General features: G+C 54.2%; 1 protein-coding gene across 1 annotated transcript; it reads left to right on the top strand.

Annotated features, from left to right (window-relative positions):
• The first annotated feature begins 3704 nt into the window (after window positions 1-3704).
• Window positions 3705-24785, top strand: TTC22 (tetratricopeptide repeat domain 22). Its single transcript, XM_060624022.3, has 7 exons — window positions 3705-4933; window positions 18500-18555; window positions 18756-18871; window positions 19215-19333; window positions 20293-20454; window positions 22300-22452; window positions 22975-24785. Exons 1-7 carry the CDS (start codon window positions 4367-4369, stop codon window positions 23509-23511), a joined length of 1710 nt encoding a protein of 569 aa, XP_060480005.3. The 5' UTR covers window positions 3705-4366; the 3' UTR covers window positions 23512-24785.
• Window positions 24786-27156: the final 2371 nt, after the last annotated feature.

Here is a 27156-nt window from a genome sequence, read left to right on the forward strand (position 1 = left end):
GCCTCTGACCCAGCCGTAGGTGGGTAGGTCAGGGAAGGCTTCCTGGAGGAGGAGAATTCCAAACTCATTATTGAAGTGTGTGTATGAAGTGCTAGGTAAAGAAAGGAGTTGACCCAACAGGGCATGGTCAGCTCTCTTCCCTCCTCTTCCTTTATCCCCCACCAGTGTCTTTTGGTCATGCTATATCTAATATCATCTCTCAAGATTAACTTTGATCCTCCCAGTGGTCTTAGGCTGAGGCTCAGCAGAAACAACCCCGGTTGATGATGACAGGACGGAAGCCAGAGGGAAATAGGACTTGCCTGGGGTCCTGTACCCAGTCTGTGGTGGAACTGGAGGACCGGGACACTGTGTCTCCTTTCATCCGGTACCCTTCTGACATGCCAACAGAGAATTTAAATAGGAAGTTCAGACCCCTAGCAGAGCTGTGAGCTGGGCTCTCAGGCCCCAGGCCAAGAGTGTCCACCCTGCACCAGTGGCGATCAGAAGTGTCAGGCCCGGGGAGCACACACAGAACACACACCCCAGGTCATCTACGCACAGGCTCTATCTACCCTTTCCCACCTGTACAGCCTTGGGCAATCCATTTTCTTTTCCGATCCTCTTCCGATCCTTACCTGTAAAATGAAGCGAACAACCTCTGTCTCTCCAGACTGCTATGAGGATGAAATGAGCTAATTTAGGTATGCTCCTGGCACATAGCAGAATCAGTGAGGGGCCATTCCCAGCCCTGGGAAAGGGCCCTTGGAAGGGTCCAGTGGCAGAGACTGGGTCTCATCCGCTCCCGGTGCGGTAAGCTGGCACATAGTAAATGCTCAGTAAATATTTGTTGAATCACGAGTGAACAAATAAAGGAATTAATCTAGAACAACTCCCCAGTCATGTACATAGCCTCAAAGAGGGTCGTTTGAGTCCTGGCCCTGCTGCTTTCTCGCTGGTGGCCTTGCGCACGTTACCCTGACCAAAGTTCGATTTCCTCATCTGTGACGTGAACACCGACTACAGCCTTACGAAGGAGCTCTTTTGAGGTGTCAGTGAAGTGTGGTTGTGTCCTGTGCGCTGGGAAGGCCCTGTGACCGGCCCCGGGTCTGCCCAGGTGTCAGCACAGCCCATAACCGGCCTGAGGCTGCTTTCCTTCTTCTCTCCCAGCCTGAGCCCCTGGGCTCCAGGGCTCCTGGAGGAGTGACCACAGGATATAGGCCAAGGTCTGCTGGGCTGGGAACGCTGGCAGCCAGACAGGCCAGAGCAGGTCCAGAGCAGGTGAGTCAGCTGTGCAGCAAGGAAGCCGCCCAAGTCAGCCCAAAGCCTCCCCATCAGAGCAACTCACTAATCCTAGCAACCAACTCGTTCTCTCTTGACCCTTGACACGCCCCCTCCCCCCGCCCATCCCATTACACGGAAGAAGAAATCAAGGCTCAGAGAGGGAGAGTAACTCGCCCTGGTCACATCTAGTGAGGTGTAGGGTCACACAGCGAATACGGGACTCCTAATTAGGCTTGGGAGCTCTCTGGCTGTGGGAGATTCTAACCACCCAGACTCTGGAGACGTCTGTTATGTCAGCAGAGTCAAGATGCTCAGTCAGGAGTGAGGCCTCTGCCATGGTGCTGTGGCCGCTGCCTTCACTCCACATCCCCTGCCGTCTCCTGCCCACACTCTGTTAAGTTACGGCCATATGGGCCGCTCTGTCCCCAGGCACGCCCTGCCCGGCGAACCTCTGGCCCTTTCGTATGGCTTTCCTGCTGCTGAAATGTACTGCAACTCCCCTTCCATTCCAATTCTTACTCATCTTCTCAGAATCAGATCAAATCCAAATCCACCCATTAGGATGGCCATTATAAAAAACCAATACAAAACAGGGGCGCCTGGGTGGCTCAGTCAGTGAAGTGTCCGACTCTTGGTTTCAGCTCAGGTTATGATCTCCCGGTTGGCGACTTCCAGCCCCAAGTCGAGCTCTGCGCTGACAGCGCAGAGCCTGCTTGGGATTCTCTCTGTCTCTCTGCCCCTCCCCTGCTCATGTGTGCGTGCTCCCTCTATCAAAATAAACAGGTGAACTTAAAAAAAAACACACACACAGAAAATACCAAGTACTGGCAAAGATGCAGAGAAATTGGGCCCCTTGCGTGTTGTCGGTGGGAACGTAAAATGATGTAGCTCTTATGGAAAACAGTATAATAGTTCTTCAAAAAAACTAAACATCGGTATGACCGAGTCTTCTCACTCCTGGGTATACAGCCAAAAGAACTGAAAGCAGGGACAGAAACAGGTATTTGCAGACCCATGTCCGTCATAGCACTGTTCCCTACGGCCAAGGTGGAGACGACCCACCCGTCCACAGATGGATGAATGGATAAACAAAATGTGGTCTCTACATGCATACAATGAAATATCGGTCACCCTTAAAAAAGGAAGGAAATTCTGACCCTGTGACAACACGGATGAACCTTGAAGGCCTTAGGCTGAGTGAAAAGAGCCAGTCACAAAAGGACAAATATTATAGTATTCTAGTTATAGGAGGTAATTAAAGTATTCAAATTCAGGGGGACAGAAAGTGGAACAGTGGTTACCAGGGGCTTGGGGAACGAAGGATCAGGGGGCTATTGTTTCATGGGCACTGTTTCCCTTTGGGAAGATGAAAGGTTTTGGGGAACGATGGTGGGGATGGCTGCACAACAAAAGGGATGGGCTTGATGTTACTGACTGTACGTGTTAAATGTAACCATTTAGGGGCACCTGGGTGGCTCAGTCGGTTAAGCGGCCGACTTCAGCTCAGGTCATGATCTCGCGGTCCGTGAGTTCGAGCCCCGTGTCGGGCTCTGGGCTGACACCTAAGAGCCTGGAGCCTGTTTCAGATTCTGTGTCTCCCTCCCTCTGACCCTCCCCCGTTCATGCTCTGTCTCTCTCTGTCTCAAAAATAAATAAACGTTTAAAAAAAATTTTTTTTAATAAAAAATAAATGTAACCATTTAACAATGGTTAAAATGGTCAGTTTTAGGCTAAGCAGGTGTTACCACAATAAAAAGGTGGGGGAGAGCCAAGCACTCTGGGAATCCATCCCTGATGCCTCCAAGAAGGCCGGAGCCCAAGGGTCATCTCATGGGCACCAGCGATTTAGAGCAATTCTTGTTGACGAAAACTCATTAAGTTTCATATTTTAAAATTACAGGTGAGAAGTAGCACCGGGATGATGTTTTGAATTTACCTTTTTATTGCTCAAGGCATGCTTTTCCCCAGGGGGTTGAGTTCCTCTTTTGAAAACGCTGGTCTCTTTTTCAAGAGGCTGGAGGCACAGGGTGTCAGGAGCCCTGCCCAGGTGGAAGGAGGGGCAGGAGGGTCTCAGAAGCTCAGATCCGCTACAAAGCCCAAGCATTGGAGGACCAGCCGCCTTGCAGCAGGGAGTACAGCCCCGCCTTCTAGACGGTAGGGAACCAGTGCCCGTCCTAGGAAAAGACCAGCAAGAGCAAGAAAACTGGGCCACAGGGGGCATATGGGATAGAATGGGAACCAAGGGGGTGGAGTGGGAGCTGCTGGCAGCTGTCCAGAGTGGCATTCACCAGGTTTACCCTTGATATCTGCCCTACCTCTAAGGGAGAGAATGTCACCCTCATGTCACAGATAAGGAAAGTGTGAGGTGTGCAATTATGAAGTGACTCATACTTATGAAGGTCACAGATTATTAGGGATGGCAAAGGCAGGGCAGAGGAGGCAGGGAAATCCTAAATGGGGAAGCCATTATTTATTAACGGCCTAAGGAAGAGTTGAGAGAAGTGGCCGGCTCCCCTCTGAGGAAGGAGAACACAGGCACTTGGGAGAGGGTGGGGACAGCAGGAGTGAGGGCGGCTTCCACAGGCCGCTGGAAGGGCCAGTCCTGGCCCTCCTAGTCAGCGAGCTCAGGCAGAGAGAGTGCGGCAGCGCCCGCGGAGAAAGGGCCTGGCTGGGGTTCAGCCAGCTGGGTTCCCAGGATGCTTGGGCCCAGCTCGGTTCTGTGACCCGGGCAAGTCCTTTCCTCCCCAGCCCGTTTCCTGCCTGCTGAGCGAAGAGAGTAAAACCAGGCCTTTTGCCACGCACCGGGGTTCGCGCGCCCCGCATTTGGCAATGCACCTGTTTTTCTGGCATACCTGGTTGTGCAATGCGTGCGTCCAAGGGCCGCTGAGCAGCGAAAGCCGACACACCCACAGGGCGCTCCCGGAGCCGAAGCTCAGACCCTCCCACCAGCGGGAGGCGGCCGGGGAGCCGGAGGCAGCAGAACCCTGTGCCTTCCCGCGCGGCCCCTCGCCTCCCGCGCCGGGCTCGCCCCAGCCACCGCACCCACCCCCCTCACCGCAGCCTCCGGGGGCAGGGGCGAGGCCCGGGGAGCAGGGGGGCTGCCATGGCGGAGCCGGAGGCCGCGGCCGAGGACCTGGACGCCCTCGTCGACGACCTGGACTACCTGCCGGGCCACTTCCACCTGGAGATGCAGCTGAACTTTGAGCCGCGCTCGCCGGCCTCACTCCGCGCCCGGGACCTGAAGCTGCAGCGGGACGGCCTCCGGCAGGAGCTCGAGCTGGCGGCCGCCCCGCAGCGCCCCGCCGTGCGCCACCTCCTAGGCGCCTTCGCCTTCTACCTGGAGGAGCTGGACGAGGCCCGCGAGCGCTTCCTCGAGGTGGCCCGCGAGGACCCGGGCAACCTCAACGCCTGGGCCAACCTGGTGCACGTGTACGGGCGGCTGGGCCAGGAGGAAGACGAGGAGGCGTGCGCCGGACGGCTGGCCGGCCTCATGGGCCTGGCGGCCGAGGGCCAGGCGGCCGGGGACCCTCGGCTCCGCGCCGCGCGCTGCCTGGCCGAGCAGGGCTACGCGCACGGCTTCGACGTGGGCTGCGCCAGCCCGGAGGAGCGAGCGCGGGTACTGGCCGCCGGCATCGCGCTCTACGACAAGGCGCTGGGCTACGGGCAGCAGGTGGGTGAACCCTCCCCAGGCCGGGAGGGCTGGGGTCGTGGCCCCCAACGTCTACAGGGACGCCCCCGCACCCCAGACCTTCCCCAAACCCTGGCCCTTTGGCTTCCGGAATAAGCTTTCCGTGCACCCCTCCTCTCCAGCATCCCTCAGGCCCTGGGGCCCAGACCAGGCTTGTTGTAGCTTTTCCCTGCCAGGCTAGGGCGTGGACCCGCTTCCTAGCGGGAAGGCCTGCCTAGGTTTCTCTTTTGGCAACTCTGCAAAATCAGCCTGGCCGACCCACCCTTCTCGTCTTGCTCCTCCCAGCAAGTGTAATGATGTAAGGGCATTATCCTCCTGTTACAGAAAAAGAAACCAGAGTTCAGAGAAGTACCATGACTTTTCCTCAAAGGCAAAGTTTGGCTGATAAGGAGGATGTCGTATAATGGCTTAGATTTGTGACATGTAAATAACAGTAAGCCTTCACACACCCGGGGCTCCATTCACAAAGCCTCTGCACACCGCCCTCAGAGCCTTTTCCACCCAAAGCCTTTTCCAGCTTCAGAGAGGAAATGTGGGGTCCAGACCTCGGGGAATGCGGGGTAGAGGGCACAGACTTGGGTTAAAGAGAACAGCGCAGGCTAGAGGTCAAGACGGTAGGCTCTGGGTCAGATAGTCCAGGTTCAAATCCCAACCCCCGACACCTCTCACCTCCGGCCCATCCTTAGCGCCACCTAACTTCCATTTCCCTCCCTGCAAAATGCGGATAATAATGGTACTTCCGTCCTAAGCTCCCTCAGCTGTGAGATGAGGGCGCTCCCATTTGATTGATGTCGCCATGAAGACCTCATATCTGGAAAGCACTTAGAATAGAGCCGGCACAGAGATGCAAGGTTGCAGATGACCTCTGCCTTTCCTGGGCTGAGAGAGCCTCCTCAGAACCTCCCAGAAAAGCCTCTTCTGCCCCAGGTTGGGGGTAGCTGTGGTCATCGAGGGAGGTCCACAGGGACCCAGGTTTTCTGTTTTAAAGCCTGAGCCCCAGACCCTGAATGCCAGCTGCCCACAGTGGGAGGCATGGCTAGTGTAGCGTGTATTCAGTGTGGTCCCAGCAGCAGGGCAGGGCCCAAAGGGCCCTGAGCTAGGAGCCAGGGGGCCCTCCTGGGCCTTCCCTTCTGGGCTGTGGTTTCCCCCTCTGTGAAGTAGGGGCAGAAAGGGGGGGATTGGATGGTCTATAACGTCCCTTCCTGAGAGCAGGGGGAAGGCTTCCTGGAGGAGGTGGGCGTGAAGGCAGAGGTTTGGGTTCAAGCATCCCACTCTCTTTGTATTTTGCTGTGTGGCTCTGGACAAGTCACTTTTCCTCTCTGGCCTTCGTGTCTGCTTCGAGAACATTAACAATAGTGATCTCTGCCTCAGGTTTCCTGTGATTGTGCAATCAAAGCATGGGGTACAAGTGCCCATAAACTGGTAAATTCTGGGCCTGTCTGAGAGGCAGATGCTCAACACCTTAACATGTATTGAACACCTACTATGTGCCAGGCCCTGTCTTTAAGAAGTTTGTGGACACAGGGAGAAGCAAACATGTGTTCCTGTATTTAGCCTTGCCTGAGCTCCTCCCCTGGAAGCGGGAGCCAGAACATGCCAGAGATGTGCCTACTACTGGCCGAGGCCACAGCCATTCATTTAGTGGCCTGTGTCATGTGACAGCCATGTCTGAGCGCTTTACTTCCTGAACCAAAAACAGGACCCCAGAGGCTGGCAATGGAAGCGTCCTTAGGGGACCTCAGCACTAGGTATCAGAGTCCGCAGCCCGGGTCCTGGGGATAGAGTGGCAGTGACTGACTTTCAGAGAAGGAACACTTCCTTTCAGCACAAGTGAGTGGCAGAAGGTTCTGGAAGAGGCAGGAGTGTCCTGGCAGGACTGAGGCAAGGGCACTCCCAGCAGAGGCGTGGTGCGTGCAAAGGTCCTGCATGATGGGGCCTGCAGAGGCTGAGGGCTTTGGTGACAGCTGAGTGGCTTAGAAAGAGGGCGGCCAGGGGCGCCTGGGTGGCGCAGTCGGTTAAGCCTCCGACTTCAGCCAGGTCACGATCTCGCGGTCCGTGAGTTCGAGCCCCGCGTCAGGCTCTGGGCCGATGGCTCGGAGCCTGGAGCCTGTTTCCGATTCTGTGTCTCCCTCTCTCTCTGCCCCTCCCCCGTTCATGCTCTGTCTCTCTCTGTCCCAAAAATAAATAAAAAACGTTGAAAAAAAAAAAATTAAAAAAAGAAAGAGGGCGGCCAGAAGAAGCCTCACACAGAAGAGCACACGGTGGCCCAAGAACTACCAACATGGCATCTGAAACTTGGTTCCTGCCCCCCTCTTTTGCTGCATTTCCTCTTACTTCCCTGGAACCTCACTTCCTGGCAACTCGAAACTACTTTTACTCCTCCAAACATGCCGCGCTGTTTCATACCTCCCTGGGCAGCTACTATTCCTTCTGCACAGAAAGTAGACTCCATCCATCAAAACCCAACTCAGATGTCACCTGCACCTTGAAGCCTTCCTTCACGTCACATGCAACTTCACACAATAATATTTACGAATGTCTTCTGTGAGTGCCTTCCAGACCTGATCTCAGTCCTCTCAAGAACCCTCTGATCCCATTTTACAGATGTGGGAGCTGAGGTGCACACACTGAGGCTAAGTAACTTGCCCAAGGTCACAGACCTAGTAAGTGGCAGTCAAATCCGCCCCACTCTGTCTGACTTCAAAGCCTTTGCTCTTTCTGGGGAGGTCAGAGACGTAAGGGTGCAGTGAGTGCGGGTGGCTGATGTGGGGTGAGGGACACTCCTCATGGGCCACCTCCCAGATGGGAGGAAGTGTCAGGAGAGAGGAGGTGGGTTGCCGTGTATGGGGGGGAGGGGTGGGAAGGATGGGGGCAAAGATGAAGTCAGAGTTGGGGCCGGGGAAGGAGGAGGTGGGACAGCAGGGCAGCAGGTGTGGGACCCCCCACTGAGAGGGTCGCGGCTCACAGGAGGTGGTCCGACCCAGGCTGTGCTCTGGCTGCAAGAGCTTTTCCATCCTAATGGGGCTGGGACTGTCCCCAGCAGGGAGGAGCCTCTGGGGTTCAAAGGATAAAGAGTGGCTGAAGAAGCAATACTCCTGCGCTCCCTAAAATTGCAAGAGAAAACATTATAAAGTTAATCATTGGACCCGTGATCCAAAAAGGAGCAACGTGTACGTGAGTGGGTATTTGTCACTTCCTTTCTCAGCTCTTCATTCCCTCCTGTTTTTCTTTAAGTTACGAAAATGTGAGGAGGCAGAACGCTCTTACCTGTCATTTCTACCCTCCAGCCGACACCCCCTTCTTACACACACGCGCACACACACAGGTACACAGTCGCAGATGGATTCTTGGTGACAAATTTAAAAATGGAGGGGTGTTAAGAGCTTCAGAGGTAGACAGATTGGGTTAAAATTCTGTCTCCATCACACGTGGTACAGGTAAATCACTTTACTTCTCTGAGCCTCAGCGTCCTCATCTGCAAAATGGAATTCTAATGCCTATCTCCCTGGCTTGCCATGAGGATCGAGTGAGAGAACCCGAAAGGCTGCAGGCAGGGTGCACGTCGCATCAGGGCCCAGCCCTTTTCCCTGCCCACCCTCCACCCCTGCACAGCACTTGCCTTTGCTCTTAGAGCCATTCCCAGCCTCTGGCTTCTCTCCAAGTGATTTATGCCCTGCAACCTGGACAGTGAGCCCGTGTGCCAGGCCTCTCTAACCCCCACCACTCAGTGTCCAGCATAGAGCGGGACATCCAAGAGGTGTTTGTAACTGTTGTGACATTTCATTTAATTGGATAACTGGATTTTAAACCTAAAGACCCCTTATAATTTTAAATTTTATTTTATTTTATTTTTTTAATTTACATCCAAATTAGTCAGCATATAGGGCAACAATGAGTTCAGGAGTAGATTCCTTAATGCCCCTTACCCATTTAGCCCATCCCCCCTCCTACAACCCCCCCAGTAACCCTCTGTTTGTTCTCCATATTTAAGAGTCTTTTCTGTTTTGTCCCCCTCCCTGTTTTTATATTATTTTTGTTTCCCTTCCCTTATCTTCATCTGTTTTGTCTCTTAAAGTCCTCATATGAGTGAAGTCGTATGATTTTTGTCTTTCTCTGACTAATTTCACTTAGCATAATATCCTCCAGTTCCATCCACGTAGTTGCAAATGGCAAGATTTCATTCCTTTTGATTGCCGAGTAATACTCCATTGTATATATATATAGACCACATCTTCTTTATCCATTCATCCATTGATGGACATTGGGGCTCTTTCCATACTTTGGCTATTGTTGAAAGTGCTGCTGTAAACATTGGGGTACAAGTGCCCCTATGCATCAGCACTCCTGTATCCCTTGGGTAAATTCCTAGCAGTGCTATTGCTGGTCATAGGGTAGATCTATTTTTAATTTTTTGAGGAATCTCCACAGTGTTTTCCGGAGTGGCTGCACCAGTTTGCACTCCCATCGACAGTGCCTAAGTGTTCCTCTCTCTCTGCATCCTCCCCAACATCTGTTGTTGCCTGAGTTGTTCATGTTAGCCATTCTGACAGGTGTGAGGTGGTATCTCATTGTGGTTGTGATTTGTATTTGCCTGATGATGAGTGATGTCGAGCATTTTTTCATGTGTCTGTTGGCCATCTGGATAAGACCCCTAATTTTTTTTTAATTTTTTTTAACATTTATTTATTTTTGAGACAGAGAGAGACAGAGCATGAACGGGGGAGGGGCAGAGAGAGAGGGAGACACAGAATCGGAAGCAGGCTCCAGGCTCCGAGCCATCAGCCCAGAGCCCAACGCGGGGCTCGAACTCACGGACCGTGAGATCGTGACCTGAGCTGAAGTCAGATGCTTAACCGACTGAGCCACCCAGGCGCCCCAAAACCCCTAATTTTTTAAAAGAAGGTAACTTAAACCTTTCTCTAAGAAATATCCCTGTCCCAAGCTAGCTGAGTTATTTGATTTTCTTCCCCTCTACCCAAATATGGTGGCTTAACACACACCTGCCCCACCCCCACACATGCAGGTCCTTTATGCCTGCTCATGGCCCCGGGGTGATGATGAGGGCCTCCACCACCGTGGGTGCCAGGCCCGCAGCAAAGAATTTTACACTCATTAGTGCCTTTGATTGATTTTTTTATTCTTATTTCTTTGCAGAAACAGAGCTCGTGCAAACGAGGGAGAGGGGCAGAGGGAAAGAATCTTTTTTTTAACGTTTATTTAGTTATTTTGAGAGACAGAGAGAGAAAGAGGGTGTGTGATCACAAGCAGGGGAGGGGCCCCGACATAGGGCTCCATCCCAAACCCTGGGATCATGACCTGAGCCAAAATCAAGAGTCAGGCGCTCAACCACCTGAGCCCCCCTGACTGCACCCCCATGGGCACCCCCATGACTGCATTTGATTTTTATTCAAACTTTCGACACACTGCCAGTTGAGTGTTGTGACTTCCCATCACACCAAGGACACAAGAAGGTCAGGGAGGGAAGTGGCTCGCCCGAGGTGACCTAGTGCACTGCGGCTGTCCAGACTGCACCTGCCGGCTCGGGCGGGCAGAGAGGGAGGCAGAGCTTAGAGGCCTGGCCCACAGCCTCACAAACAAAGGTGTGGTCATTCCAATCAGTCACCACACCCAGAGGGGTGGGGACCTGGTAGGAAGGGCCAAGAGGGCACAGTTGGTCAGTAGCTCCAGGGTCCCCTGCACGCTCGCACATGCACACACACACACACACACACACACACACACCCCTACCTCTGCAGCCACCACCAGGAAGGCCGGCTGCAGACCTAGGAGTCACGAACTTCCCCCCTGACAGTGCTTTGGCCTCCCACGTGGTCCCCCTCCCCCTCAGCCTTCCTTCCTCACTCTCCCCTTCTCTTCCAGCATCAGAGCTGCTGAGACCCCGGGGCCTTGGGGGGGGGGGGTGCCCTGGTGTGACTATGGTCAGCGTGTCAGCGCGAGAGTCCACAGGCTTCAGGGAGTCCCTGCCCTGCCGGCCATGTCCTGGGTGACCTGGGCCAGCTGCTTAACTGCGCTGAGTGTCCGAGATGCCTGCCTGACGGTGTTGTGGGAAGTGTAACTGTGCTCACAGAGGAAGGCCTAGCCCCAGCGACATCAGTGGCCACAGGCTTCCCATCCTCATCCCCTGACGGGGCTGCTAGGACCCAGGACACAAAGGAGCCCCCAGGTCTCTCCTCAGCAAGCACCCCCACTCCTCTGTGCCCTTCCTGCGGTCTCCCTCGCCCCAGCCCCAGCCGGTCTTAGGAAAAGAACAATAGCACTGGGGAAGACCCCACTCTAAGTCAGGGCCCAGGATGGGGCTCCTGCCGCAGCCCTGCCCCGACCCGCCGTGGGCTAGTGACAAGTCACCTCCCCAACCCGGGCCTCTTTCTTCCCCCATCCAGTGAGAAGACTGGACTAAGGTGGTGGCCGGAGTGATTCAGGGACAGGAAGGACTTGGAGAAGTGGAGAAGTGGGGGAAGGAACAAACTTCCTGGCAGAAGAAAATGCATAAGCACATGTGGGAAACCACAGCTTGTGGAAGGTGGGGGACAGTATCTTGAGGACTTAAGCGTTGACGATCATGGCAGGGTCTCCCCTTCCGTGGCGCTTGCAAAGTACACACGTGTGCACACACACACACACACACACACACACCCCTCCACAAATATGAGTGGTTTGATTGGGCTCAGCTAGAAAGAGAGATCGATAACACTGGACAGTGAGCTAGGTGCTGTGCGTTCATTTACTTTTCACAGATGAAAGGCCTAGCCCCAGCGACATCAGTGCCCACCGGCTTCCCATCCTCATCCCCTGACGGGGCTGCTAGGACCCAGGACACAAGGGAGCCCCCAGGTCTCCCCTCAGCAAGCACCCCCATTCCTCTGTGCCCTTCCTGAGGTCTCCCTCGCCCCAGCCCCAGCCGGTCTTAGGAAAAGAACAATAGCACTGGGGAGGACCCCACTCTAAGTCAGGGGTCCTCGCAGAGATGCTGGGAAGCCAGACCTGGTATCTGTCCATTCTACAGATGAGCAAACTGAGGCTAGAGAGATGTAGTGACTTGCCCAAGGGCGCACAGCCATGAGTGACTGGCAGAAACTGAACTCCGGTCTCTTGGACTTAAAGCCCAGGCTGAGGCACAGCTTTCTTGGGCTCTAGCTCCAACCTTCTGCTGGCCTTGGAGCCATTCAAATTTGCCTATCTAGTGCCTTCTGAGTTTGCTGCTGGCTTATTTCCCTTCATACCTAGCAAGTTTGGGAAACTGGCTTCCCCCTCATTGATACAGGATCCCAGAGTCAAACCTGCCATTAGCATCGTCTGGCCCAGCTACCTCTTCTACAGGGGAAAACAATGCTAAGGCGCACACAGCACAGACCCATGGGAGTTGCTGACAGAGAACATTCGGGCATCACTGTTATTACCGCAGAAGGCAGGAGACTTCCTCAGACCCACCCAGTCTCTCCTGGTGCTAGAGCTGGGTTTGGACTCAGGACTAGACAGGGTCCCTTTTCTGTAAACAGTGGGACAGAGAAGTGCTCAACACGGCCCCGCAAGTCTAGGGAATCAGTGGAGGCCAGGATGGCCCATCTAGGTGCCGTGCCAGACCTAGGGGTGATAGTGGGAAGCTGAGGGCAATCTGCTCAAATCTTAAAATCCATGAAGACCGTCCAGGGAAGCCAGACCAGGGAGGCATAGGTGACTTATTCTCATGGCATAGCACCCCTCCTTCAAATCCCCTCCACCCGTCACATGGACCCCACCCAACAGGCCTGTGACACGGTCAGGCCAAGTGGGATCATCCAGATGCAGAAGCTGAAGCCTGGGCTGGGCCGGGGGCCTTTCCAGGATCCCTGGGGGAGGCAGAGGCAGGAATGGGACTCCAATCCCAACCCTCTGTGTATTCTCCACACCCCCCGCAGCAGGAGCTAGGTGAGGGGAAGAAGGACCCCTGCCCTTGCCTTTCTGGAGTGTGTCCCACAGGTGGGCTGGGGTGGAGGCAGGGTTCTGGGCACAGAGCAGGGAGCCTGCTCTGTGTTCTCACAGAGGACGTTCCAGTTGTGCAAGAACACATTCCTGAAGCCTGCCACCTTGTGACTTTTATTTCTGCAGCATCAGCCTTCACAGGGTCGGCGTGATGAGGTGGAAAGAACAGGGGCGTTGGAGGGAAGCAGATCTGAACTTGAATCCTGGCACTTCCACCCCAGGCTGTGGGGCTGGGCAGTGGCTTTTTTATTAGCCTCTGTCTCCTCATTCAGAAGGGGAGGAGGATGCCTTCCACCTTCGCAGGCTGCCGTGAGGATCCAGCCCTCAGAGGCCCTGAATTGCCCAGTGGAGACTTGATGCTCGGAAATGCTCCTTCTTTTTGGTCCTTCACACTCCCCCTCTCCCGAAGGAGAACTAGTCAGAAAGGAATCCGAAATGTAGAGTACAATGTCATAAAGGGGCCAAGTTCAGATGGCAAGGCAATTATTTTCCCGAAGAACCAACAAGGTCTCTGAGAGCCTATTCAGACGCATATAGATTGGTAGGTCCTTCGTATATTAAAAGATCTTCTACTGAAATCCTTTAAAACAGCCAAGCCCCCCCACCCCAACATTTCCTTCTCCGGGGGCCACATGTTGAAGTAAATGGCATGGCCAAGCTCCATCCTTGTACCCGCCAAGCTAACACAAACCAGCTCTGTAATGGCTTGTCCTGATGCTAAGTGGCTTGTGCTGACACTATTCTCTGTCGGTTCTGCCAGATCACCTACCTTTGTCGCTCACCCATGTGGCTGCAGGACCTTGGATCTTCAGGCTTCCCTGAGGATCACAATTCTGACCCTCTGGCCCATTTAAAAAAGAGATCCACCAACCACTGGGCTCCCCGCGGTGCAGTATGGGAGGACCTAGTACATCAGGGGGCCTACTGAAACCCAGGTTGTCCCCCCCACACGCTCCCCTCCTGCAGAGTTCCTGATTCAGCAAGTCGAGAACTCTCATTTCTATCAAATTGCCAGGTGCCGCTGCTGCTGTTGGTCGGGGACCACACTTTGAGAACCACTCGTCTGGAGTCATTAGATGCAAAGGTGGTGGGGTTGGGCTGCTGGGTTCCCAGCTCTGCTGCCTTCTAGCTGTGCCACTCTGGGCCACAGTTGCCTCTTCCGTAACACTGGGCCAATCGTCGTCACCACCTCATAGGTCACCCTGGGGGTGGAATGGGTTAACACGCAAACTATGTGCCTGGCGCATAGCAAGTGCTCCAAAAAATTTGCTGTTATCAGTATAGCGACAAAAGCACCGTTTCCAGGTTTCAGTCTGGGCTTTTACACAGCCGGCGTGTGACCTTGAGGACATGGGCCCATCTCAGTTTTCCCGTCTGTGCTAAGAGAGTAATGGTGACATATTTTACATTCCACACGGGAGGGTCTGAGGATCGAATGGAATCTGTGTGAGTCCACTCTGTAAGCAGTAAGCACCGCGCAAACCCTTGCAGCTGGATGTTGTGGGAAGAACATGAACTTGAAGTCAGAGGAGCCGGGTCAAGTAGGCAAGCCTCTGCCTCTTCGAGCCTCTGTTTCTGCCTCTCTAAAATGAGGGAAATAACAGTGCGAGCCTCTGGGGAGTAGGGAAATGTCCTGCGGACCCCTTGCCTGAGAGCTGTGCCTCACTCGGTCCCAGGATCTAAGGATTTCACTTTAGGGTTGGCGCTGGTGCCTGGGCATTGCCCGGTTCCCTCCCACAGATCTGCCACGAGGGGCAGCCTAATGTGAGACCCCTCCAGTGTGAAGCCTGGGCTGGCCCCCTCTACAGATCTGGAACCCCCAGCTCCCAGGTCTGTGACGAGGACCAAACAAGAGAAAGGGTGTTGTGCTGCCCAGAGCCCACACTGGGCAGGCCCCCCAGTGAACACTCCTCCTCTGGCAGAAGCCCTTTCAGGGACTCCCGGGCTGCCTCCAAACACCTTGCCCCTGGGAGCTATAACTCTGGAAATGAATGCCTTGCAGCCCTGAGAGGTTTCACAGCAATTTTATTCTCCAGGAGAGAGGTGGAGCAGCCCCTCCCTTCTCCAGGAGGGGAGGGGGGCAGCCAGAGGCCTGTTTAATTTAATTTAACGCACTGTGGCTTGCCAGGTTGCCCCTGGCAACAGCCTCAGCTGCTGCTTCAGTTACAACCAGAAGGATTTTTAAAGAGACAGCCCATTTTCAGGCCAGGATCGCATAGCAGAGTGAACAGAGCCCACCAGCTTCATCACAGGGATAGAAGATGAAAGCTTGGACAGATGAGGCCTCAGACTAGATCTGTTTATGTCAATAATCCCATTCCGAATCTGCAACCCCATAAGCTCTCCTGCAAGTGTCACTCTTCGACGGAATCTGAGGAGGGACTATGTTTGGGATTTGTGGTAGAGATGTCTCTCAGCTAGTTACTTTTCTGAAAATCTGTTTTAACCTTCAAGTTGAAGGGAATGAGGAGTTAGCCCTGCAATTCAGGCATACCGCCGCCAGGTGGTGGTATTGCCTGCGTAGTGCAAACCATAACCAGGCTCTTGAATTACTCCAGGATATCAAGAGTGGTGGTGAAACCAATGGGTTTTAAGTCCGGATACTAACTCGTGTGTGACCGTGGTTACGTTGCTTCACTTCCGTGGTCTCAGTATCCTCAGAGAGAGGAGAGTAATCAAGGTAACAGTGCTGTGGACAATGCTTCAGGCTAGGATTGTGAAGGCATGAATTTAAGTGCCGCTCTGTCAGGTACTAACTGTGGTTTGGGCACATAACTTACTTTCTTGCGGCTTGAATGCCAAACAAGAGGAACCAGGGAGAGCCCTGAGGATACCACATTACTCTCCGACACTGGGGAGAAAGGTGCTTGGGACCCCACGGGGGATCTGAGGCCCTAGTTGCACTGTGATGGGGTGGGGCAGGGTGGTAGACAGCAGGGTGGGCCAGGACACCTCTGGACCCCAGGGCCCGAGACCTCGTTGCCACACAGGGAACTGAAATAGGTCCCATGGACAGAGCAGCCTCCTAGATACCCCTAGCCCAGCTCAGCTCTAACCCACGCCAGAAGAAAAGGGATCAAATGTTTATGGAGCATGGACTCTGAGCTGGCCACTGCCCTCACAATGCCTGTGAGGCCTATGTTATTATCCTCTTCTGCACATAAGGACACAGTGTCTGAGAGGCAACTCATCCGTCCAGGGTCACCCACCTCATATGGCCAGGCCCGTCGGCCACCCGAGCCTCTGCTCTCGCTTGGGGCCATACCTGCTTGTCAGAAGCCTGAACAAGGGAGCAGATCCTGTGTCTCCCCACCGTGACTCAGTTTGGCCAACCTCCAAGTGGGCATGGGGCCAGAGGTCATGAGATCATACTTTAGGTAGCCAGGACGCCTGAGGCACTTATGCCTTCGGTCCTAAGCCAAAGGCTTAAAGCCCATCCTGGCCTTCCGCTGTGGCAAATGTTTCCCCACTGAGCCCTCAAGGATGCCCTTTAACCCTTGGCAACTGCGCTCTCCCCTCTGGACAGCCCTATTCTCAGCTAAAGCCCCATATACATATTCGCACCTAAGTGCCAGGATCACCCTCCCAGGTGATGTGAATGTAAAAACGCACTGGATCCTGGCACTCCCCTTTCTATGGCTCCCCACTGTCCTGCACACGAACTCCAGGTCCTGACCCAGGCAATCAGGGGCCCCTCCTGCTGGCTCATCCCCCCGCCCCTTACAACACACCACGGCCCCTCACCTCTGAGGGGACACGATGTCCCCTCCATCTGATGCCTTCTCTCCTGGTGTCCATTTGGATGGTTCCTACTTGTCCTGGAGAACCCTGCTCCGGCAAGCCCTCCTCTCGCTCTGTGGGCACTCCTGTATCGTGTAGGATACTTCTGCTCATAACCCCCTGGCGTTCCTTCCACTCTGATTGTGAGACCGTCTGGCTTTCACGCCACACTGGGAGCTTCTAAAGGTGGGACCTGCCTTTTCTCTCTTGTCCGCGTCACCCAGCCTGGGCCGAACAGAGAAGATACTTGGTGAATCATGGCTAAGAAGTGTGATTAGCGGGGCCTCCTCTAGGTGATCTGGCTTGGGCTCTGGGTGAAGACCCCTGCCTCAGTGGGCCATCACATCACTCCACTCAGTGGGATCTGACTCCCAGGGCCCCTCTTTCTCTCTTCTCCCTCTAAGCTCATCCACAGCCTCCCCAGAGGCTCCCCATTCCAGCCTCTGAGACACCACTGCTATTCAAGACTCACCTTACAGTCCATCCTCTGCAAGATCTTCTCAGAGTCTTTCAGCTGGGAGCAGCTTCCTCATCCTGGTGTGCTTGTCCACATCATTTTCATGGCCTTGTTCAAACTCTGCCTCATACTAGTGTCACTGGCAACCTGGTGTGTAAGGGGAGCCTGGGCTTTGGAGCCTAACAAAGGGAGTACAAGTTCCAGCTCTGACACTCACATGCTGTGTGACCTCAGGCAAGTCACTTTACCTCTCTGAGCCTCAGTATGGTCCTCTGTAAGAGGCGGATGATACGTACCTGATAAGTTATGGTGAGGTTGAGAGGTTGGGTGTCAGAATCGCGGCACATGGCAGGCGCTCAGTCAAGCCCTGTTGTTGTTGATGCCTGGGTCTGTTTTCCAAGCTAGATCGGGAGCCGGTTTGGGCCAGGGTGTAGGTCCGGTTCAGGGCCACATCCCTATAGTACTCAACACAGGGGCTCACGACACAGATGCCCAGAAATGCTGGCTGGACTGAATGCATTCACTGCTGCTAGGAGTCGGGGTGGAGAGAGGATGGGGATCCTGAGCTGAGGAGGCCATGGTAGGTGGGGGGTGGTGAGCGCAGAATCCAGCCCGGAGACCCACACCAGGAGACGAAAGTGGAGGGAGGGACCAGAGCCCGAAGCGGAGCTGCTGATATGCACTAGGGGTTTTATTGGTTTTCATTAAAATTCCTTCCCGAGGCAGCAGCAGCTACTCCCATAAATAACAGCATAAATATTTTATCCGGTGCCCAAGTCGGTCTAAATGCATGGCAAGGTTGGCAAGAATAACAATGGGAAAACAGTTCGGGGCGGGGGGGGGGGGGGGTCCTGGGCTTCAGCTGAACTCTAAAAACAAGCCCAAAGGGGCTTTCTCAGGAAGGAGGAAGCTGAGGGAAGGCGGCCAAGGGGAGAAGCGAGTGGACGTTGTGGGGGTGGGGGGGAGGACAAGAAGGTGACCAGTGGCATGTGGGCCCTGGAATGGGGGACTCCAGAGCACAGGGAGGGGAGTCAGGGGGAGGGAAGCTGAGCTTGAAAAGCAAGATGGAGGGGAAGAAACGTATTCCACTCCTGCTCCGCGATGCACAGCGTACTCAGGACATTCACACAGGTTATCTTGTCAAACCCTCCATAGTCAGAGAAGGAAAGTGATTCACCCAAGGTCACTCGGCCACCAGTGGCAGATCCAGGACCATGATCAAAGGTGTCCTCTCCTGCTTTTCGGGGTTCGGGGTGAGTGTGGGAATCTATGAACAATAATGGCTCGAGTACCTCAATAACAGCACCACGGGCCATTCTCTGCTTTCCTAGATCCCAGCGGAGGAGAAAAGGGGCTGGTACTTCACCATGGCTACGCTCTTCATCAGGTCAGGCTGGGGAGCGGGGGACTGGGTGGTGGGGGGCGGGGGGGCATGGCCTGGAACCCGGGGAAGAGGCGGCTGCGCCCATTTCCATGGCAAGGGCTCCCCAAGTTCCCCTCCCTGCCACTGGCCTGGGGAGTACTCGCAGCACCCCAGGGACAGCTGGGAGGGGGTGCCAGCCACCCACATCCCCTTCTTGGCCACAGGCTAGATGGCATCTTCCTGGAGCTGGGCAGTGAGGAGCAGAAGAGGCTGCCTGCCTTCAACCGCACGCTGGCCCTGCTCCGGCAAGTGCTCAAGTCCTCGGACCCCCACCACCAAGGTAGGGCCCACGGGGACAGGTGCGAGAGCAGCCTCTGCCTGGCTCTCCCTTTTCCAGTCACTAGCCCTGCCGGTCACCATCACTGTCCCCACCTCTGGCATCATCTCCCTCTGGGGATCCTGCTTCTCTCTCTCTCCCACCTCCGTCCCATATACTTGTCCATTCATCTCACAGAACTCAGGTACCTTGCACCTCGCTTGGTGATTTCAGGCCACAGACGCTCCCTTCATCTTCCTCGGGGCTGACACCTTGCGTGGAGCCGGCCCCCTCCCTCGTCCTGGGCTTCCTCCCTGTCTCCACCCTGCTGCTTCCTAGACACCCCTCTCCCACACTTCACCCCCAGCTCTGGCCTGGTGCTACCTCGGGATGCTGCTGGAGAGGAAGGACACCTTCTCCACCACCCCCATGGGTGTCCACGACTGCGGGTACTCGGGAACCGACCCCCTGGACTGCTTTGGCAAGGTACGGCCCCTGGCCACACCCACCTGTCAAACCGGGATGGAGCCTGACCCCCCCAGCCTCCTCTTCCGGAATCCCACGTCCACCCCAAGCCCACTTCTCCAGCCTTGTCTTCTAAGCTATTCGCCATGTCTCAGATATCCCCTCAGACTTCTCCCGGTCAGGCTGTGGTTCTCACTGTCCCTCCCTGCACCCAGTGACATAGTGGAAAGAAGCTGGGCTTGGCTGGGGTCTTGTGCCAGCTCTGCCCCTGGGCCATGTGACCCTAAGGCAAGTCCCAAGACCCCAGGATAGTTTTCATTAACCTGTGCACTCAGCACAGAGCCCTGCACGGGGCACATCCCTAATGTTTGCTGGTGGGTGGATTAATGAGCAAGTCCTTGACGAGAGATGGTAGAACAGAACATAAAGGCTGGTTCATGAGGATTCTGAGAGCTTTTATCCGATTTAACAAACACACTGCCTCCACCCCTCCTGGAGAACCTACTCTGTGCCCGGGCACAGTGATGAAGTCCCTGCAGGTTCCACTGTATCAGAGACAGCGACCCACACAGGACAGGCAGCGGTCAGTAACAATATAGGGGGCAAGTGCTGTGGCCCAGAGAGAAACACTGCACTGTGTAAGTATGGGGGAGGTAGAGGCTGATTCTGGCACCTCCTTCCATCTGCCCTGGGAAATTGGGGAGCTTGCACTGGATGTGTCTGAGGAAGAGAGGTTTGCCTAGGGTATGGGGGGATTCACCAGATGGGACACATGAACGTGGTGGGGAGCATGAGAGTCTGACTCTTGGGAGTTGGGTGCCAGTGAGTCATCCCCTGAAGTGTTAGGTTCCATATGACCAAACCTACTGGCAGGTGGATTTAGGGAACAAGAACATTGAAGTGACATGGCTCTACCCAGAGATGGGGTTCCTGCAAATAACCAGACAAGTAGTTTGCTCTTACCCTTCTCCCCTCCCTAGGCCATTGAGATAGCCAAGGACCAACCCCCCATCCTGAATCGCCTGGCCAAAATCTTCCACTTCCTAGGGAAGCAGGATATGGCCATTGGAACCTGCAACATGGCTCTAGATGTCCTACGGGATCCGGAGCTCAACTGGCAGGCATACTGCACAAGGGCCAAGGTGAGTCAGCCTGCAAGCTTCGCCTCATCCTGCCATCAGGAATCAGAGAACAAGGGCCCGGGGTTAAGGCTGTGTTGCCGGAGCCCAAAGGTCACAGAGCCTTCATGGTAGAAAGGAGCTGAGGAGTCATCAAGACACAAGGTTTATATTCCGTAAGGTTGTTGCGTGAAAGAATGAAGGAGACTCCTACCCGCTGCAGGCATCTCTCCAAAATGACCTGGTCAATGATGTCCAGCCTCTTCTTGGTTAGCCCTCAATATAGTCTGACTGACCTGGGTTGAAATCTGGCCTGTCCACCTATCATTCTGGGACTGGGGGCCAGCCACTTCTCTAAAACTCCATTCCCCAAACTGTAAGGTATGGATAATGACCTCTGCCTGGAATGTTCTTCTCCCTGACTGGCTTCCTTCCTCACTTCCCGGAAGTCTTGACAAAAAGGAAGCTTCCAGCACCATCTTACTGAAATGCCAACCTCTTACCAACATTTTGTTTCCTCTTTTCTTAATTTACTTCTTCTTCCTAGGACTCATTACTCCCCAACATACTATTTATTTACTATGTATATTGTCTTTCTCTCCCTCACACTAAAATACATGCTCCGTGGGGACAGGGAAGTTTGTTGTGTTGCTCTCTACTGTATCCTGGGTGTGTAGAACAGGCTCTTGGTAGAACAGAACTTGGCACATAACAGGCTCTTGCTGAATATTTGTGAATGAATGAACGAATGAATGAGTGAGTGAATGGGTGAATGAACTGAGCACCGACCATGCTAGATCTTGGGTAGAATATGTTCTCTCAACCGTCATGGGAACTCTCCAAGGAAGATACTAGTGTACTAATTTTTCGAATGTGGAAAATAAGGCTCACAGAGGTTGAACAACATCCTCCCCAGCTCACATGCTAATAAGTGGGGGGCTGGAATTCAGCTAAGTCCAACTGGCTCCAAAGCCCGAGCTCCCTCCTCCCCCACCTCGCGATGCTTTCCTAGAACCAGAGCGTTAATACCTTCAACAACAATCACCCCTTTTCCCTACTTCCTCCTTCTCATGCCTCCCTTCAGAACCTCTAGATTTTTTTTTAATGTTCCAAGTGTGGGGGAAAGGAGGAAGTGGGGACGAAAGTAAGAGTCTGGAATTAATTGTAATTTGATGCTTGTAAGTTGGGGCTACCTGCCATTCCTTCCAAACTGCTTATGTGAACTCTCACAAGTTTGGTTCTGCATCTTATCTAAAATAGCCCCCTCCCCCAGTCACCTGTAGCCTATCACCCTGTTTATTTTTCCCCAGCCACTTGTCACCACTGCACCCCTAGTACCTAGCACTGGCCTGGCATATGGTGGGCACTCAATACGTATTTGTTGAACGAATGAGGGGCTGTTGGCTTCATCCAACCCCCCCTCGTTGTACAGACAGGGAAACTAAGGCCCAGAAAGGGTGTGATTAGCACAGCTGGCACAGAACTAGTATGTAGGACTCTGGGGTCCCAGTCTCAGGGACCTTCTTTTTTTTTTTTTTTTTTTTTTTTTTTTTTTTTTTAATTTTTTTTTTCAACGTTTTTAATTTATTTTTGGGACAGAGAGAGACAGAGCATGAATGGGGGAGGGGCAGAGAGAGAGGGAGACACAGAATCGGAAACAGGCTCCAGGCTCCGAGCCATCAGCCCAGAGCCTGACGCGGGGCTCGAACTCACGGACCGCGAGATCGTGACCTGGCTGAAGTCGGACGCTTAATGGGACCTTCTACTGCACCACAGAACTTCCCTGAGTTGCTGCTGAGAAAAAGGGCAGAAGGGAGGGCAGAGGTCCTTGCTTAGAGCATTGTCCCTGAGCTGACTCTCTATGGACAGATCCACCTCAGAGCCTACCTGCACGACCTGGAGCGAGCCAAGATGGGGCTCGGGGGCATGCCTGACAGGAACCACCTGGCCTGTGCCAAGGCCGACCTGGAGGAAGTGGTCAAGGTGTGCCCGGGCCTCAAGACCTACCTGGACATTGGCCAGGTAAGGCAACCTCTTGGCTTGAGTAGCCAATGGCTTACTGCAAATCTATTTGCTCTCTGCCAAGTTAGGCCTGAGCACTGAGGACACAGGGAGAAATACAGCTATCCCCCAGCCTGATAACCTACCCACCTCCTACAGCCGTGGTGAGGATTGTGTGAGAAAATGCACATACGGCATTTAGAACAGGACCAACCTCTTTCTAAAGCACTCGGGCCATTACTCTATCCAGAGGTGCCTTCTGGGCACAACGGACGATTTCCGAGAGGTGACAGTATCATAATTTTACAGATGAGAAAACCGAGGCCCAGAGATTGCCTCGCTCAAGATTATATGACCAAAAGTTGTGGGCTGGAACCGGAATGAGCGCTTCCTCTCCTTTTCCCTGGGCGGGGCCGAAATTTGCCAAAGAATTGTCGGGGGTGGGAATGAATGCATGAATGGACTTTTTTAAAAAGCAAGCCTGGGCCCGGAAGGGGCAGAGAGAAAGGCTCGCCCTGCCCCCGCCCTCCCACCTCCACCTAGGTCTACTACTACATGGGCGTGGACGCGGTGCAGGAGCTGCTGGCGGTGGACGAGGCGGCGCTGAACCAGGCGCTCGTCTTCCTGGCCAAGGCAGGCGAGTCGGAGCTGGGCGCCACGCTGCCCGAGCTGCAGCTGCTTAGGGGCAAGTGCCTGCGCATCAAGGGCGAGGATGCCAACGCGGCGGACTGCTTCAAGCGCGCCGTGGAGCTGGACGACGCGGGCTCCAGCCACACCGAGGGCTTCGGCTGCCTGCTCGAGGCGCTGCTGGCGCAGTGGAGCCAGGAGCAGCTGAGCGACGCCGAGCTGGGCCGCGAGGTGGACGCGTGGCTGCGCCGCGCCCAGGGCAAGTACCCCGCGGCGCGCCTGCGCCAGGAGCTGCAGCGCGTGTGGCGCGGCCACACGGGCGAGGTGCTGGGGCTGGCCCGGGCCTTGGTGGCCCAGGGACGGCCGGCGCTGGTGCGACTGCTCTTCGAGACCATGGAGCAGGATGGCGAGGGCTCGGGCGTGCCGCGGGGCCGCCGCGCCTTCTCCCTCTAAGGGCCCTCGAGGCCCCGCCCCGCCGAGGCCCACCTTCAGCTGATTGGGCCGGGTCTGGGCGCTCAAAACGGGCCCGCCCTGCCATAGGCTGGCTGCTGAGCCGAGCCAATTAGATTCTCTTCCGGGTATTGGGAGGGACGTTGAGAAACCGGGGTGGTTTGGCATGCCCAGCGAGGCACAGAGGGCTGATTAAGGACCGCACGGAGGTAGGTAAGGCCCCTGGGAAACTGCCTGATGAAGGGCCGAATTGTGCAAATATGCGGAAAAAGTAAGATGGATGCAAGATACCGAAGGTAATTGCCCCCATTTGGGCGGCTCTTTAGTCCCCGTGCGCAATCCTTGAGGCCGGAGTTCCTGTCTTTGAGTTGCCGTGAGCCACACTCTATCCTTGTAATAAAGCCCCCTGTACATACATTGACTGGAGTGGGTCTCAGGTCCTGCAGCCAGAAAAGCCATGTCAGAGCAGAGGGCAAAACTGCGCAGTGAGATAACGGGCAGGTAAGAGCAAGTCTACACCCGGCTGCTCAGGGCTTTTCCCCACCTGCCTAGCAGTCTTCCAGCAGGCCTCACCCTTGGTGAACTTGGTCTGAAAGGCCCCCAAACTCCCTGAAATAGAGCCCATCAAATGGAATCTTTGCTTGACTTCCCTGTGCTTAGGAGAACCTAGGGTCCCCGCCCATCAGGAGGCACCACCTGCTCCGAGGTTTGAACCCTCCACAAGAGAGTGAAAAAAGGCTTGGAATTTTACGCTCTTGGACTTGTAGTCACAGAATCTTAGATGCAGAAGTTTATTGTCAAAGATGTAAGCTCTGATTGCCAGTAAATCTTAGAATGGCCGTGCTGGATTCTTGTGGTCCCACGTATAAGAGCCAATTTCACCTAAAATTCCAGACTCCGGGAATGCTGGCTGTTCGTAACGGCAATGGCAAGACCCCCATAATGGTTTGTGATTTATTTTGCATTTTTCCCTTTCTTTAGAGTGAGTGATACTCATTGCTTTGTTCATATCCCTGATCCTCAAACTTCACCAGGGATAGGCCAGCACCCCTGCACTGCTTCTCAGGTCTCCCATGACAGATGGAGGACAGACTGAGAAGGGCCGTCCTTAGAGATCACGCACTCCAATCCCGTGTGTAGCTGACAATACTGACAGCCCTGGAAAGGAGGTGGCTTTTGCCTAAAGTCACCCCTCCTAACCTCCCACCCCTGTACTTCAAACCTACTGGCAGCATGTTCAGGTTTGGAAAAATACCAATAAACTGATGAACACTAAAGCATTATGTGTTTATGTGTTAAGGGTTTATGTGTCACCTGTCACATGGGGCACTCTGATATCCATCAGGATAATGTTCCTTTTTTTTCTTTAAGTTTATTTATTTTGAGAGAGTGCATGCGAGCAGGGGAGGGGCAGAGAGCAAGGGAGAGAGAATCTCAAGCAGACTCCGAGCTGGATGTAGGGCTTGAACTCACAAACCATGAGATCATGACCAGAGCCCCCAAATTCCACCTCATGGCTCTTCATGGCTCCCCGCTCTGGGTGGTGACCTTCTCTCCCTCCTGCCTTCCTCTCCCCTCCACTGCAGCAGAGTCCAGCAGGTGACTCCACAGCCCTGTCCTCTTCTCCCCCACTCCCTTCTCCACCCACAACCGTGACCCGAACCTTCCCTAGAACAGAAAACCAACTGTTTCTTCTGCTTCCCTAAACACATAAACTGAATTCAAGGCAGTGTGTGGGCAAAATTGGGACGTTGGTGAAGTTTGTCTGCATCCCCAGGCTTTCCAGTTTGCTGCTTTCCTTACTTCTCCTGACCTCCGGGTCGTGGATTTCTCCCTCCATTGCCTCCTACTCCTGTCAAGCCTTTTCAATAAACTTTCTTTCTGCCACTCTCATTCATAGCTAACTCTATAAACGACTGACATACACACACTAGAGGTTCTTACAAGGGTATCCGCCTTCTGGCCAGAAGCCAAAAAGAGAAAGGAAACCCCATTTCTGGGGTTTGCCTCCTTATGTGCAAGGCTGTTCACACATGCAACCTCATTGACCATGCAATCCTCACCAGCCCTGAAGAGTAGGCACCATAATCCTCATTTTATAGATGAGGACACTGAGCCACTGAACAAGGTCACAGATAAAAATGGGAAGAGCCAGGCAGGATTGGGACCAGACCTGTCCTGTTGTGTGCTGCCTCCTGGGACAAAGCCCTTCCTGGAGGATGTGTCATCTGTGGTCTAGAGTTGGGCCTGTGATCATCAACACATCCCATCATTTCAGCCCTGCTCCCTCCCTGCCGGATCCTGGTCTCCCTCCCCAAACTGCCTCACCTCTGTGCCTTTGCATATACTATTCCTCTGCTGGCTTTTTTCCTGTAATTTCTATCCCAAGTCCTTGGCTCAAAGGTGCCTCCTCCAGGGGGTCTTGTCAAATCCTCCCAGTTCTCATTAATCACTCTCTTTTATGCACGGATTGCTTTTGGGGTGTTGTGCCCCCCACTGCATTGCCTTTTTTCCTCTCTCCATGGGTCATAAGTATCTCAACATGTCTGTCGCCCCCCACCCACCCCCAACTCAACTCTGGAATCTTTACAGCAGTAACCACCTCTGATTCAACCCCATGGCCCTGCACTGAGCTTAGCACACAAGGTAGGCTCAGGTTAGTCGCTGAAATGAGTAAAGTCTCAGCAGTGACATGGCTGCCTCAGTCCCCAAACAGGTGCCTCCATCACCACATCCATGAGGGCTGAGGTTAGGGCCAGGTCTGCGGCCCAGAGAACTTTGAGGCTTCGAGCTCAACTAGAAAGCGTGGACTTTCTTGCCGCCTCCTTGCCACCTTCTGTCAATTCCCCAATTCTGCGATTGGGAAACCAAGGCAAGAGAGCAGGACTTGAGGGGTGCCTGGGTGGCTCAGTTGGTTAAACGTCTGACTTCAGCTCGAGTCATGATCTCACGGTTTGTGGGTTCGGGCCCCGTGTCGGGCTCTGTGCTGACGGCTTGGAGCCTGGAGCCTGCTTCGGATTCTGTGCCTCCCTCTCTCTCTGCCCCTCCCCCGCTCATGCCCCCCCCCCCTCAAAAATAAATAAACATTTAAAAAATAAAAAGAGAGAGAGCAGGACTTGACCATAGTCAAGCAACAAATTGATGGCAGGTACACACTCGAACCCCACCTCCAGACTCTTTGGCCAGTGCTGTCTGCCCTTTCAGAGCTAGCTGCCTCCTCTGTCAAGTTTATTTCTGTTAAGTCCAGGAAGACCACAGGCCTTCCATTCATTCACTCAACAAATATTTACCAAGCACTGGCCAAATGCCAAGCACAGTGCCAAGTTCTGGGGCTACAGTGGAGACCAAAATAGACCCTGCCTTTGCCTTCAGGGAGCTCACAATCTAGACCAGGCAGGGCAGGCTATGCAGGGCCTTGTGGGCCACACTGGGGACTTTGGAAGACCAATGGAAAGCTCTCAAAGGTTTTAGCTGGCAGTGCTGGCCCACCCCTCCCCCTCTACACCAGTCATACTCAGCCTCCGTTGTGACCTTTCCCCAAGATGGCAGCCCCTGGGACTTGGAACCTGGCCCTTGGCTCCACCTGTTCAGCAAGTCACTGCTAAGGCCGTAGGTAAGGAAGTCCCCCAGGAAGAGGCTAGTGGGTGG

The sequence above is a fragment of the Panthera onca genome, chromosome C1, assembly GCF_046562875.1.
Source record: "Panthera onca isolate mPanOnc1 chromosome C1, mPanOnc1 haplotype 2, whole genome shotgun sequence".
NCBI lineage: Eukaryota > Metazoa > Chordata > Mammalia > Carnivora > Felidae > Panthera > Panthera onca.

What these genes read in the sequence shown, in the direction of transcription:
- TTC22 (XM_060624022.3), top strand. Translation starts at nt 4,367, where the DNA reads ATGGCGGAGCCGGAGGCCGCGGCCGAGGACCTGGACGCCCTCGTCGAC. An exon ending in CGCTGGGCTACGGGCAGCAG is followed by an intron (nt 4,934 to 18,499) that starts GTGGGTGAACCC and finishes CTGCTTTCCTAG; the next exon opens with ATCCCAGCGGAGGAGAAAAG. An exon ending in ATGGCTACGCTCTTCATCAG is followed by an intron (nt 18,556 to 18,755) that starts GTCAGGCTGGGG and finishes TCTTGGCCACAG; the next exon opens with GCTAGATGGCATCTTCCTGG.